The sequence below is a fragment of the Aptenodytes forsteri genome, unplaced genomic scaffold (assembly GCF_000699145.1).
Source record: "Aptenodytes forsteri isolate BGI_AS27 unplaced genomic scaffold, ASM69914v1 Scaffold308, whole genome shotgun sequence".
Classification (NCBI taxonomy): Eukaryota; Metazoa; Chordata; class Aves; order Sphenisciformes; family Spheniscidae; genus Aptenodytes; species Aptenodytes forsteri.
This window is the reverse complement of record NW_008795475.1, coordinates 1,033,638-1,046,575: the sequence shown is the minus strand read 5'-3', so window position 1 is coordinate 1,046,575 and position 12,938 is coordinate 1,033,638. Positions and strand designations below refer to the sequence as shown.

Here is a 12,938-nt window from a genome sequence, read left to right as displayed (position 1 = left end):
GCAGCCCCCTTTTGGCATCCAGCCCTGCAGCCTGCTCTCCGCTTTACACCGTAGCGACCTGTCCCTGCCCAGCTGGTGAAAATGGTCTGAGCAAGGTGCAGTCACGCAGCTACCTGCAGACCTGCCTGGGTGGCCCTGCTGGGATCCCAGGAGGGATCAAAGGTCCCACACAACGCTTGGGAGATGCTCCTCAGCCAGCCCAAGCCTGGCAGCCTCCCACCGGTATCCCACTCTGGCCAGTCTCTGCTCCAGCAGGATCTGGGTTGGCCTCCCCTTCTCCAGGGGGGTTGCTGGGGGTGGCCGGGCCTTTCCTGGCCGTCCTGCATCTGGGTATCAGAAGGGCTGCGTAAGTAGCCGAGGGGAAAACAAGGCTGTCCTCCTGCCCCTCTGCGGGAACCATGCCTGTTGAGTAGGGGCGTTGCAGCTAGCCACAGGGCTAGCAAAAGCTGTGGTGGGCTATGGCTGTGGGCCAGTAAGAAGGGTTGTACTAAGGGATTTGAGCCCATGGGGGAGAACCTCTTCCCCCGCCATGGAAATAAAGCTGCACTGTGCTAACCCCACACAGCTCTTCCTCTGCTCTTTGACGCGTCCCATCAGGCACTCGGAGGAGGAGTACCGGCCGCTCTCCAAGCAGTGGTGGGCTGTCCCACCTCTCTCTGTCTGAGCCAAGACCCCACATCTCCCAGCACAAGCTCGAGCTGTTCCGCAGGGGATGGGTGACATGTGGGACAGGAGCATCAGCACTAGGCCATGGTGCTGTGGGTGCCCCGTACCTGGGCATGTGCTCTGTCAGGGACATGCAGAAGGTGATCCTCGGCCACAGCATGGCACCTGGGCCAGTGTTGCTGGCCAGGGACAGTCACAGCCTGACCATGTCCGCTGCGGGACCCATGGGCTGTGCCTGGCCGTGTCTTCCACATCAGTCTGGATCTGCATGACGAGCACGGCCACGCAGGCAGCAGCCTGGTAGGTTCTGCTGCATCCAGCGGGACCTTCTGGATGTGTGGGTGCAGGTCACCCCCAGAGAGTCCCCGGGATCGCATGAGCACTGACATGGAGGAAGGGGCAAGGAGTCACTGCCGGGTGCTGCAGAGAAGTGACTGGCAGGACGAGGGTACCCAAGCCCGGCGCACCCTGCTTCTGCACCTCCGCCAGCACCAGTCCGACACAAGTCTAACACCACTCACCTACTGCCAAGCCCAGGAAGCTGTTTGAGGGACAGTTTCCAGTTGTCTGAGCTCAACGGGCGCATGTTTTCCTTTATCCCTGGTTTCATTGTGTGATTGTCCCCCCCCAGCCGGCCGTGCCCCTGCTCTCTCACCACCCGGTAAGGCAACGGGTTCCCTCCCAGTCACAGGGATGCTGCAGCCCTGCCTGCCCTCTTGTGGCACATGGCTCTGCGTCCGGAATGGGAGGCCAAGAAGAGCTTGCTGCAAACGAGAATATCAGCCAGGAACTAGGGTTTGAGCTGAATTCAACCAGCTGGACCCTGACTCCTGGACACACAGCACGATCTCTGGCCAAGCACCCGTATCATCGCACACCCTGCACATACCATTCACTGCACAGTCTAGACAAGCCCCGCATTGCACGGCCTCTGCTCGGCACAACCACGGCTCAGCAAAACCACCGGCAAGCAGCAAGAACGGTGCTGCTCCTCAAAGGGGGATGAGCCAGGAGCCAAGGGTGACCACAGCACAGGCAGGGCCTTCCCTGACCACAGCACCAGGCAGGGTGAGCAGGGCAGGAGCGGTGGTAGCAGTAGGTTTGCCTCCGCTCTCCTGCATCCCCACCAGGCAGGGTGAGCAGGGCAGGAGCGGCGGTAGCAGTAGGTTTAGCCTCCGCTCTCCTGCATCCCCTCTGTCTCCTCTCCGCCAGCCCTTCTTGTGCCCCCCTACCCCTGTCCTGGTCCCTGTAACCTCCCCCCTACCCCTGTCCTGGTCCCTGTAACAGGGACCCCTACCCCTGTCCTGCTCCTCAGCCCAGCAGCAATGATGGACTGGGTGCAGGCAGCCCGCCGCTGGGCTCAGCAATCCCGTCTCCAGCTCAGACCTCTGGCATCACTCTCCTTCCACTCCCCTTGCTGGAAGAGAGCAAAGGATCAGGAGAGACTTTGCTGATGTGTCTGTCCCTCCTGCCTCATCTGCCTTCTGCTCTGAGGCATTGGGAAGGACCCCAAAGCCCCCATGGGTGCCGAGACATGCAGGGGTGGGATAGCTGGGTGAGACTGTGTCCCTGAGGAGTACAGAGAAGAAACCAGCCTGGGCTCCCTCCGTGTTGGAGCTAGGACAGGTCCTGCCGCACTCCCAGGCTGCCTCCGACGTGGCCTCCCCGCCGCACCTCGACCCTGGCAGACGGACAGGGTGCTGCCGCCGCCGCGCCCAGACGAGGACGAAGACACAGAACCATTTAACCCAAAATAATTTTATTGTTGCTGTTGCTTCTGATACAAAAAGGAATTCCACAAAGAGCCACCTCTCTGTGCGGGACAAGGGGGCACAGGTTTTGGGTTTCAACGCTTCCCAAAAAAACAACCAGCAAGAAATGTCAAAAAAAAAAAAAAAAAAAAAAAAACACCGCACCAGAGAGGAATGAAGGAAACCTTGAGCTTTTTCATTTGAGACTTTTGGCTCAACACACACACACAAACCCATCTCTGCTAATTTATTATTATTAATAGTTTTTTTTTTTTTTTTTGTTTTTTTTTTTTTTTGTTTTTTTTTTTTTTTTTAAAAAAAAGCACCTGGTGTACAAACAAAACAAAACAAAATAATAAAAAAACCCCCAAACATCAGGCCACCCATCCTGTCACAAGCTCTGGGACTCTTGCAAAATCCAGAGTCTGGAGCTGCATTATGCAAAAGAGTTTTCAAGTTTGACATTAGCCCAAATACAGTATACATACACTTCCCCCACCCCATGCGGCGGCAGCGTACCAGGAAAAAAAAAAACAACCCCCCCCAAGTACCAAAAAAAGCTACAGGAATATGCACTCCTCACAACAACGAGCAATCATAACTTTGGTGGTTATACATAAATATGAAAGGGTGGATGGATACAGTGCACTAACGCTGACGATTCAATACCAGCACCAGCTTCTGAAAGCTGAAAGCACCTTAGATTTGTTGATAAGGTAGTCTTGTGTGTCACCAGAGTGAATTTAGCACCGTTCTTTCCTGTGGTGATGCACAGGGTTGATGCAGAACTGAAAACAGATTCATGCAAAACTAGGAAATGGCATTGCAGAGACCAGCTGTGTGAAGAACACTCTTGAGGGAGGAAGAAAAGCCCACCTGGACAGAATGGTCTGGACAGGCTACTTGAGGCAGCAGGGAGACCTCAATTTACTTAATTAATATTTTCCAGACTCTTTTTTAGTGCATTTCATTTGTCTGCATTAACCAGAGACTGTCCATCTCGGTTGTCACCTTGGCCTGACCAAGATGTATGCGACAACCAGAGGGGAGCGACTTGCAGCCCCCGTTTTCAGAAGTATTCCTGACTGGGGGGGATCTGGCCACGAGCACCGGAGTCACACAGATGGGGTGGCTTGGAGTCAAGGACTGTTTGCAAAATGAAGCTCTGGCTGTCCCTGCCTCTTTCTTCCTGCCAGGCTGCAGAGCCCCTCCCCCCCCCCCCCGCCCCCCCCCCCCCCCGGCCCCATCCCCATCTTGCTCCTGCTGGTGGGAAACTTTTCACAGGATTTTCAAACGCTCACATCGGTGGTGGCCAGGAAATCTGCCCCTTACAGCATGCCACATACGTCCTGCCAAGCCCTCCATCCCCTCTGGCACGGGAAGCATCCAGATGCTCTCTACCAGACTCGTGACATTTTTCCTGCCAGTTTAGTTCGTCCAACCACATTCAACAATGCAATTATTTGCCTTTCCCCAGAGCTCCTCCTCGTTTATAGAAGGACACCTTAACCCCTGGACTTGCTGGAGCTCTAGGAAAAAAACCTTCCAGCTCCAATCTTTGGAGGGCGTGCACGTGTTGTTTAGCATACCGCAGTGTGAAAACCCTAGGTTCCCTACAGGAGCCTGTGGTCCTGTGGCCTGGCTGCTTCGTGATGTGAGGTTAGCAACCTGAACTGCCCCTTCACTCAGAGGTGACCTTTTCTGTTTGACAGAGGAGCCCAAAAGGACCAGAGGACATGGAGAGGACAGAGAGAGACAGAGCACAGCCAGTGTAGGTATGGGATGGTTTCTGCAGCACCATCGTAACAATGCAGAAGCAAAGGAGGAACAAGAGCTGTTGGGAAATGCACTAATACCACACCGTGCCATAGCTCCTTCCAAAGCTGCCCCCAGCCCCCCCCTCACATTTCCTGGGCTGTGGGGTGATGTACGGCCCGTGACCATGAAGGACAGGCAGCTTCCCCATGGTACTGCCCTTGCCAGCTCGGACTAACAGTATCTTGGTTAAAGGCAGGAGCTGAGCAGAGGGAGGGAGTCCCTGCTAACAAGGTTTGAACCTTTGGCAAAGCTTTCATGAGCTCTTTTGCGGTGTGGCTTGGTTTTGACTCAAGCACCCCATGAAGCGGAGTATCCCTGCATGGCCAAGGTGAGTGCTGAGCCCAGAGGGACATTTCCCATCAGTTGTACAGTGCAGTGGGGGAGGTGGTGGCAGGGGGTGCAGCGAGAGAAGAGGCAGTTGTTTCCAGGTGTGGATGGCAAGGCTAAGGACTGTACTGTCGGTTGGGTGGGTGGGTCTCATGGATGTTAGTAGAGCTGGAGCTGGAGCTTCATCCTCAGTGCTTGGCCCAGCTCCCCTGCTAAGTAGTTGAGGTGGTTCTTGGCCTCTAGTTTCTGCAGTTCCCTCTTGCGGTACAGGGGCACACTCACGATTTCCAGCAGGTAGGTGCCAGGCACTATTTTCTTGCGGCCGAGGTGCAGGTAGCTGAGCCCCTCTTTTTGGTGGATGCGGAAGTAGCCATCCTCATTCCCGTGGGAGATGAGGTACCGCACACGGTTCTCCAGGGGCTCCACAGCTGGCAGGAGCTCCAGGATGTGCTCCTTGTGAGCCAGGTCAGAGAGGTTCAGCATCATGGACAGAGGAGCATCCACATCCATGCTGGCCAAGTTCACAGTGTGATCCTTCAGAAGGAACCAGGCATGTTACTTACAGATACCAAGAAAAGCTCACGGCCAGGTGAAGGAGGACTTGATTTAGAGGAATTCTGCCCCATGGGCCACCCCAAAGCAGCTCTGAGAAGTGGCTACTGCTTCTATGGTCCTTGCTTCCCTTCAAGTGTTTCTTGGTACCCCGTTCATGTCTCTGAGACTGAACCAGCCAGTACACAGCCCTCATCGTCAGGGGAAGAACCAGTAACTTCAGAGGCATTTTCCTCCCAAGGCCTGAAGGGCCCATAGTGACCTCCCAACCCAATCTGTCCTGCCCAGGCCTGTGAACTTCTTGGGGGAGCCTTGGACAGAGGCCAGAACTTCCCTCCAAGATATAACCTGTATTTATAGTGACAGGTCCAGTCTGGAGTCAGACAGTAAGTGCTGACAGTCCTCTATGGCCCCGTGGGAACTGCTCCCCCGTCAGCTCCCCTTGCAAGGAAACGTGTGCTTTATTTCTTGGTTGCATGTATTTCCAGACATTTGTGGCCAAACCACACAAGCGTGTGTCACTTAAGATTGCCCTGACCTCCTCTAATGTATTGGGAAAGACCTTCCGTTTCTGCAGGATTTCTGGACTCAGCAGCATCCACAAACACCCAAGCACCCAGCATGGGCAGGTACAGAGTGAGCTGCTGTCTCTGTCTGGACTGAGGCAGCCCCACAGGAATGGGCACACTGCATGGGATCCACTCCAGGCAGCTATCCCCCAAGTGACCCAGCTCTTGTCTTGCTCCACCCCATCCAGGATGCCATGGATTTCTTACCTGGTGCTTCTCAGTGCCGTTGACACTGCGTCGCTGCCGACCCCTCTTGGGGTAGCCATTTATCTTGCACTCATAGCAGGTTTCAGGGGAGAGCAGGTTGTCTTCATCCTCTTCTTGGGGGGCAGGAAGGTAGGAACCTTTCCCAAAACCCAAGCCAGAAATACAGTGTCTGGTGGCAGAAGAGCAGAGAGACCCATCTCAGATTCATGCTTCAAGAAGGAAATCTTACCATTGCCCTCACAGGTTCTCCATGTGGCACCCAGAAACACATGGAGGATCGTGCCTAGGACACGGCTTGTACAGAATGGCTTGTACACAGGACATGCCTGAGAGAGATCAGGCCACATCTTGTTTAGCTGTGGCCAGTAGGTTTAATCTGTCTGCACCCTGGACTAGATGGATCTGCAGAGCATCTGCCACAGTGCTAGCAGCTGCACTAACCATTGCATTAGTGAAATGGAAGAGGAGATGCACATTAGCATGAGGATCTTGTGATGGGTGAGGAACAGTCTGACACGGAGAAGCTGAGGACTCATGGGGGAATGGGAGCTCACTGGCTCCTGGGGCTCCTTCAAATTGTATTGGCGGCAGAGAGCAGAAGTGTGGTGATGGAGCATGTCTGGGGGCACCATGGACTTGGCAACCTGCAATATCCCCCAGGAATGTACAGGGGCCTGTGGGGACTACCTGCTGGCTGCTCTCTTACCCTTGTCCTGCTCGGAAGTAGCCTCCGGGACAGCCGCAGAGATAGCCTCCATCTGTGTTGGAGCAGCCGTAACTGCAGGGGCTGCCGCCTGCTGAGCATTCATCCACATCCTGGCACCCCCCAAATGCCTGGTCAAAATCGAAGCCGGATGGGCAGACGCACTTGAAGCTTCCCAGAGTGTTGTAGCAGGAGGCAGAGCCGCAGGCAGTGGGGCTGGAGCACTCGTTTTCATCTGCACCCAAAGACAGCAGAACTAGTCAGAAACTTAGCGGAAGGGAGCTGCTGTGCCGCTGGTGCTGCCCACCCCGCATGGCCAAGGAAAGCTGCCCACAGCCATCGCTAGGCTGGCAGCAGGCTCCCTTCTCCTGGCTCCCCTGTGAGACCTCATCCCATGCAGGTCCCTGAAGGACTGCCTTGATTTTTTTTTTTTATCCTCCTGCAGTGCAGGGAGCTGCTGGCGTCAGGAGCACTGGGAGCTCAGCACTCTGCAGAGCCGCTTCCTGACGGTCCCTGTTGCAGAGAGGACCTGGGGCAGTGCAGGGCAGGGCAGGGGCACCATCTCTGGGCACAGGCCCGGTCTGTCTCTGGGGCAGGGCAGGAAGCTCAGTGCTGGGATTGCAGAGATGAGCCCAGAATCCAGTGTCAGAGACGGCCAGGGGTGGGCTGGTGAGGGACTCGGGGCTTAGCCGCCCTCTATCCTCCATCCCACAGCTACAGGATACAAGAGCCCCCATCCCACACTCACCCACACACTGATTCCACTGGTAGTGCTGCACGTAGCCCTGCGGACAGCCGCAGCGGTAGCCTCCCAGCACGTTCTGGCAGCCATGCTGGCACCGATGGTTTCCATCACACTCGTCCACATCTGCAGCAATGTAACAACAGAGATGGTGGTGAGACAACTTCTCCCTGTCCTGTGGGCAGCGCTGGGTGCAAGGGGACCATGTGCACATGGTACATGCCCGGCAGCCAGCATCCTTGAGGGTGTTCATGTGGGCGGGCAGTTCTTCTAACTAATTATGTCTCTGCAGCTTGGACTTGAATAACACCCTCAGCCCCAAGGTCCACATACATCCCCTTGCAGACCCTGCTTGGATGTTTTTTGATTTAAGGCTTGGCCTGGACCGTTACCAGATCCGCTTCAGGCTCCCTGTTGCTGACCACAGGCTTTTCTTTAGCACAGCACATGGTGGGTTTTGGCTGGCATGAGATCTCCCCTGATGAGATACAGGACCATTCCTTTCCCACCTTTGGCTGCTGTGGTTGCAGCACCACGACCTTCATCTATTTGTCCAAGAGCCAGTGTTTCTCCAGGCAGGTCAGGTGCTGACCTCCTCCTTTGCACCAGGGCTTTCTGTGTGGGTTTCTGGTGCCCCACAGTAAGGAGTAGACCCTTCTTGGCTGGACTGAGCTGCCTTAGAGACTGTGAGTGAGCTAGGAACTCTTCCACGTGGAAGATGTGTCTATCAAAGCCCCAGAGACACAGACCCACCTTCGCAGTTGACACCAGAGCTGTCCAGAGAGAATCCTTTCTGACACTCGCAGTTGTAGCTGCCTGGCGTGTTCAGACACTGTCCTTTGGCTCCACACAGAGAGGGCTGAGCTGTGCACTCATTATTGTCTGCAAAACACCGGCAGCCGCTTGTAAGTCCACCCCCAACGATGCGGCTGTGTGCAGTTTTGCAGAGAGCTACCTTGCATCGTGGAGCTTAGCCCAGTCTGAGTAGCAGACAGACAAGTCAGATGCACAACCCCAGGCCGACTGGAGAGGGGCAGTGCTCTAGAACCAGAGCTGGGGGGATGGAAAGACTCTCCTGGGCTTAAAGCTAACACATGGGGACCTTGCTGGTGCTGTATAGCAGAGCAGCGAATGCCTCTACTCACCGATGCAGGACGAGTGGTGCTGAGTGAAGCCTGGGGGGCATTTGCAGTTGAATCCTCCGATAATGTTCACACAGAGGAACTGGCAGTTGTGCTGCTTGGTGGAACATTCATCCAAGTCTAAAGCAACAAGCACAAGAACACGTGTCTCAGTTTATCTCACCGAGATATCTTATCTTTGTGGTCTGAGTCTGACACCTGCATGTACGTGGTGATACACAGAGGTCCTGGGCAGACCAGGACCTGACATGGACCAGCCTCAGGAACAACACACGCAAAATTCTTACGTGGGAATAACAAGTCCAGGGAGCCTCTCCCCACCTCAGCTGCTGATCATATACAGACATATTTGGAAGATGCAGAGATTTTTCTCTGCCTCTCCTGTAATCCACAAATCCCAGACTCTCCCAGGCTCTCAGGCCACCTTCCCTGCAGCCTGATACATCAGCACTGTGCGAGGTGGGCAAAGCCCCAGCCTGGCAGCTGCCAGCACGAGGAGGAGCCCTGATAGTGCCCAGCCCACTTGTAGGAGACGTGCTGGTTCAAGGCTCCTGGAGCTCAGGACAGCTTGAGATATGCTGCACAGTCTGTAGGAAAGGGCAAGGAATCTATTTTTTTTTCCTGATGAGAGAGGTCTAGAGTGTCTGTAGAGGGATGCAACCCTGATGCATCGGTCCACGAGGGTCCAGCGTGGCACCTTTTTCCATGTCTAGGCTTGTCCTGTGGCTGAACAGAAAGACTTGACTATTCTGGCACATGTTAATCAGCTCCCGCCATCCCCGCTGCTACCAGAGATGAGGCAGTGTCTCTGCTGCCTTCTCCTGGGTGACTACCTTTGCAGATCTTCCCATCTTCTTGCAGAATGTACCCTCGGGGGCAGGAGCACTGGTAGCTGCCTTCTGTGTTCTTGCAGATGAAGTTACACGGCTTAGGGGACTGGTTACACTCATCCAAATCTAGACTCGAGAGGCAAGACACATCAGCATTCGCAGGTTGTGCTGCTGGATTGGGTCCCCACCACCCCTTGGACCATGCAGTCTACCAAGGGGCTGCTGAATACAAGGTGATCCCAGGTTTCATGGCCCCACATAACTAAGTGGTCAGATGGCCCTATGGATCCTGGTACTCCCTGCCCCAGATAAATGCATCTTTTTCACTCTCCAGGAAGCAGGTGAGCAGAGGCAGGGGCTTTGAGGGAGCACCTTGGTTTGAGCCAGCATAACAAATCTAGGAGATCTCCTGCAGGAAGAGAGCTGAATCACCTCCCTGCTCAGATACGGAATGTTGTGTGACCTGGTGATCGAGAGTGACATCTTTCCCAGCCCCTTCCTAGCTGAAGAGACTGGTGGGTGCTCCTCCTGAGTACTGGGAACATCAGGGATGGGGCCAGCCCTGTACTTCTGGAGCTTTATCACCTCTGCCCAGCAGGGACCAGCAGCCAAGGCTCTGACAAAGCCCATAGCTTTGAGCCAGGCTGGAGGGCACAAAGCTGGAGAAAGGGCAAGGATGTTTAGAGAGGAATCCTGTCCTGATGCTCAAGGTCATATCTGCTCTACTCCTAGGCACAGAGCTTGGTTTCTGGGAGCCAAGACATCTTTTCCACTCTGTGTCTAGGACACACAGCTGCTGGCACGGTCCTGAACACCATCTCAATACTGGAAGTACAGCATATCCTCAACTCCTTCAGTACTGCCCCAGATGCCTGCAGCTGTGATTCCAGGGGTGCCTTTTATGTCAACATCTGGACTCCCAGCGTGGCACTCAGGCTGGCTAGAACCAGCTGCCCTGCCAACGCAAGGTTTGGCTGCTCATAGCCTTTCATCTCTGGATCACACGCCCTGCCAGTCCCTGTGACTGCTGGGGTCAGAGGGAGAAGACAAGGAGCCTGGGTTTTAAGGAGTTAAACACCATGGAGTGATGACTGATGTCTAGAGGACCATGCGGTAGGGCAAAGTGTCCAGAGCCCTGCTAAGGATATGCAGGACAGTATGGACAGAGGTGAGGGCAGGTACCAGGTGGGGGCTACAGGACCCTCTCTTTGCATGCTGAAAAGTAGGGATGGAAGCCTGCCAAGGCCAAGGGCTGTCCAGAGGCATGGGCTTCCTTCTCCCGACTCACCCACACAGGCTGTGCCTGTGATATCTGCGGTGTAGCCCAGCCTGCAGTGGCAGCGGAAGGAGCCGATGCTGTTGATGCACTGTCCATTCTTGCAAAGGTTGGGCAGTACCTTGCACTCGTCGATGTCTGCGGGAAGGAGGGAAGGACCTGTTAGTGCCAATGCTGCCTCTGTCCCCATGCTCCTGTGCCAGGGCAGCTCAGACTCTCCCAGGGAGCCAGAGACTACGTTCGGGGAGTTGTAAGATTATGTCGCAGAGGCTTCGTCTGCTCCAGGCACTGTGTAGGTCTGTCCCAGCCAGTTCCCAGGGGAATTCTGCCTGTACCCCCATCTCTGCTTTCTCCCCTCTGCATTGAAGGTAATTTGGGCCCCAGCTCACCTCTCCCATCAGTGGAGTACCCTGGCCCATGAGGACACATTTTCTTGTACTGGGCAGTTCCAGGAAGGGGGCAGAGTTCACATTGGGGGCCCCAGCTGCGCCCACTGTTGCAGCAGCACTCAGATTTGGTAACCAGGTTGCGGTTGGTGGAGGACATCTGGCACATGGTTTGCAGTACTTCAGTGAAGCAGAATCCCTGGCGGGTGTCTGGGCAGAGAGAGCGGGGATACAAGTTCAGGATCTGAGTCAGTGTCAGCACCGGGGATAGCCGAGCAGCCTGTCCAGCCTGTGCCGGTTCCAGCATGGAGGGTAGTGTGGTTTGGATAATGCTAAAGGTAAAGGCGATGCCCCAACCACCTTTCCTCTCAGAAACCCTGAGACACCTGAAAAGCATCATCTGCTACTAAAGAGAGGCTGCTCAATACCCACCAGGTCTTGGTAATTACCAATACACTCTGTGCCAGAGGGGCTGACTTCAAAACCTTCATTGCAGTCACAGCGGTAACTCCCCACCGTGTTGATGCAGCGGCCGTTGGGGCAGATTCCAGGCTTGGTGCGACACTCGTTCTCATCTAGGGAGGAAGGAACCGCAAAGAGCTGCGGTGAGGCACAGGACAAATTTCAGCTTTCCATGAGTCCCCACGCTACCGCTCAGTTTGAAATGCCCTCACATAGTCCTTGAGGACTACTTCCACATCCTTAGGCAGCTGAAAAACACATCCACCCGCCCTGGACCTCTCCCAAAGCAGGGTGGCCGAGTACCCGGCTTCCCTGGTTTGCACATTCTCCACCTGCAAGTGGCCAAGCTGCTGGGCTAGGAGTGGAGCTGGGCCCGCTCTGCATTCCCGCTGTGCCTAATACTGTGCAGGTCTGGGCTGTCCAGTGCTGGCCCTTCCAAAAGCAGCTCAGTGCAAAGAAGTTTGACACAGACATGGAAGGACTCCTCAGAAAGGACACGTGGCATAATGCTGTGTCATCCTGTGCTGGAACTGTGTAGACCCATGGGTCCAGAGATGAACAGGGGTTTTGTGTGTGTAGGCATCTAGTAGGACATACAGGAAGTTCTGACACATGGGAAACCCTGGGGAGGAGCTGTTTGACAGAAGGACATAAAATAAAGCTACAGGGACAATGCCTAGAAGAGGATGGTCTCCAGCCCCACTGGGAACCCCTCCCAGCCTAGTCCTTGGTACCTGTGCAGCCCTCTCCATCGGGCCTGCGTTGCATTCCTGGTGGGCAGATGCACATGAAGGTGCCAATGAGATTCTTGCACAGCATCCCTCGAGACTCGCAGTCGTGCAGTCCCTCTGCACACTCATCCAGATCTGCAACCGAGAACCTCATGAGACCATGTCCAGCCTGCCAGCTCTGCAGCACTGTGAGTGCTCACATCTGCACTGCTCCGCCAATCCCTACTGCCTTGGTCCAGGCTGGCTGGCACACAGCATAGACACCAAGGTAGGTGAGAGATGCCAGCTCAGAAGTCCTGCCTTCTCTCTGTACAGCACCAGAGACCGGCTAAGTGCAGGGGGCTGGGGAGAGTGTGGGAGCTCGCCTGATGGGTGCAGAAGGGGATTTTACCTCTGCACATTCTTCTGTCTTCTCGGAGGGCGTATCCCGATGGGCAGGTGCACTCGTAGGAGCCAAAGGTGTTGATGCAGCGGAAGGCACAGAGCAGGGGATTCAGTGCACATTCATTGATATCTGGGAGGCAGGAGAGAGGAGAGAGCTCGACTCTGTGCTCTCAGCAGAGTCAGCTGGGCAGTGACAGTGGTGGACCTCCCCAGGATGGACTCCCCCCCTCCCCATGCATTCATCTCATGAGAACTTTGTTCCACCAAGGCTTCCTGTCATGGCCGCCGGTTGCAGAGGGACAGACACCTGGTGTCTCAGCAGCTTTGATGGGGACAGGGTCCTGGCTCCTTGGTGAGGCAGCTCCTGCATTTAGGCAGGTCTCCAGACCTCC

General features: G+C 55.2%; 1 protein-coding gene across 1 annotated transcript in view; it reads right to left on the bottom strand.

Annotated features, from left to right (window-relative positions):
• Window positions 1-4,721: 4,721 nt before the first annotated feature.
• The window catches only part of LOC103900461 (fibrillin-2), a 121,666-nt gene continuing 113,449 nt past the window's right edge, over window positions 4,722-12,938 (bottom strand). Inside the window, exons 53-64 of the mRNA XM_009281146.2 lie at window positions 12,554-12,676; window positions 12,166-12,297; window positions 11,419-11,544; window positions 10,973-11,179; window positions 10,596-10,721; window positions 9,311-9,433; window positions 8,481-8,597; window positions 8,089-8,217; window positions 7,342-7,461; window positions 6,597-6,828; window positions 5,891-6,059; window positions 4,722-5,096 (exon numbers count right to left, since the gene is read on the bottom strand). Of these exons, the coding sequence (XP_009279421.2) occupies window positions 4,722-5,096; window positions 5,891-6,059; window positions 6,597-6,828; window positions 7,342-7,461; window positions 8,089-8,217; window positions 8,481-8,597; window positions 9,311-9,433; window positions 10,596-10,721; window positions 10,973-11,179; window positions 11,419-11,544; window positions 12,166-12,297; window positions 12,554-12,676 (1,979 nt within the window). The remainder of the gene's footprint in view (window positions 5,097-5,890; window positions 6,060-6,596; window positions 6,829-7,341; window positions 7,462-8,088; window positions 8,218-8,480; window positions 8,598-9,310; window positions 9,434-10,595; window positions 10,722-10,972; window positions 11,180-11,418; window positions 11,545-12,165; window positions 12,298-12,553; window positions 12,677-12,938) is intronic.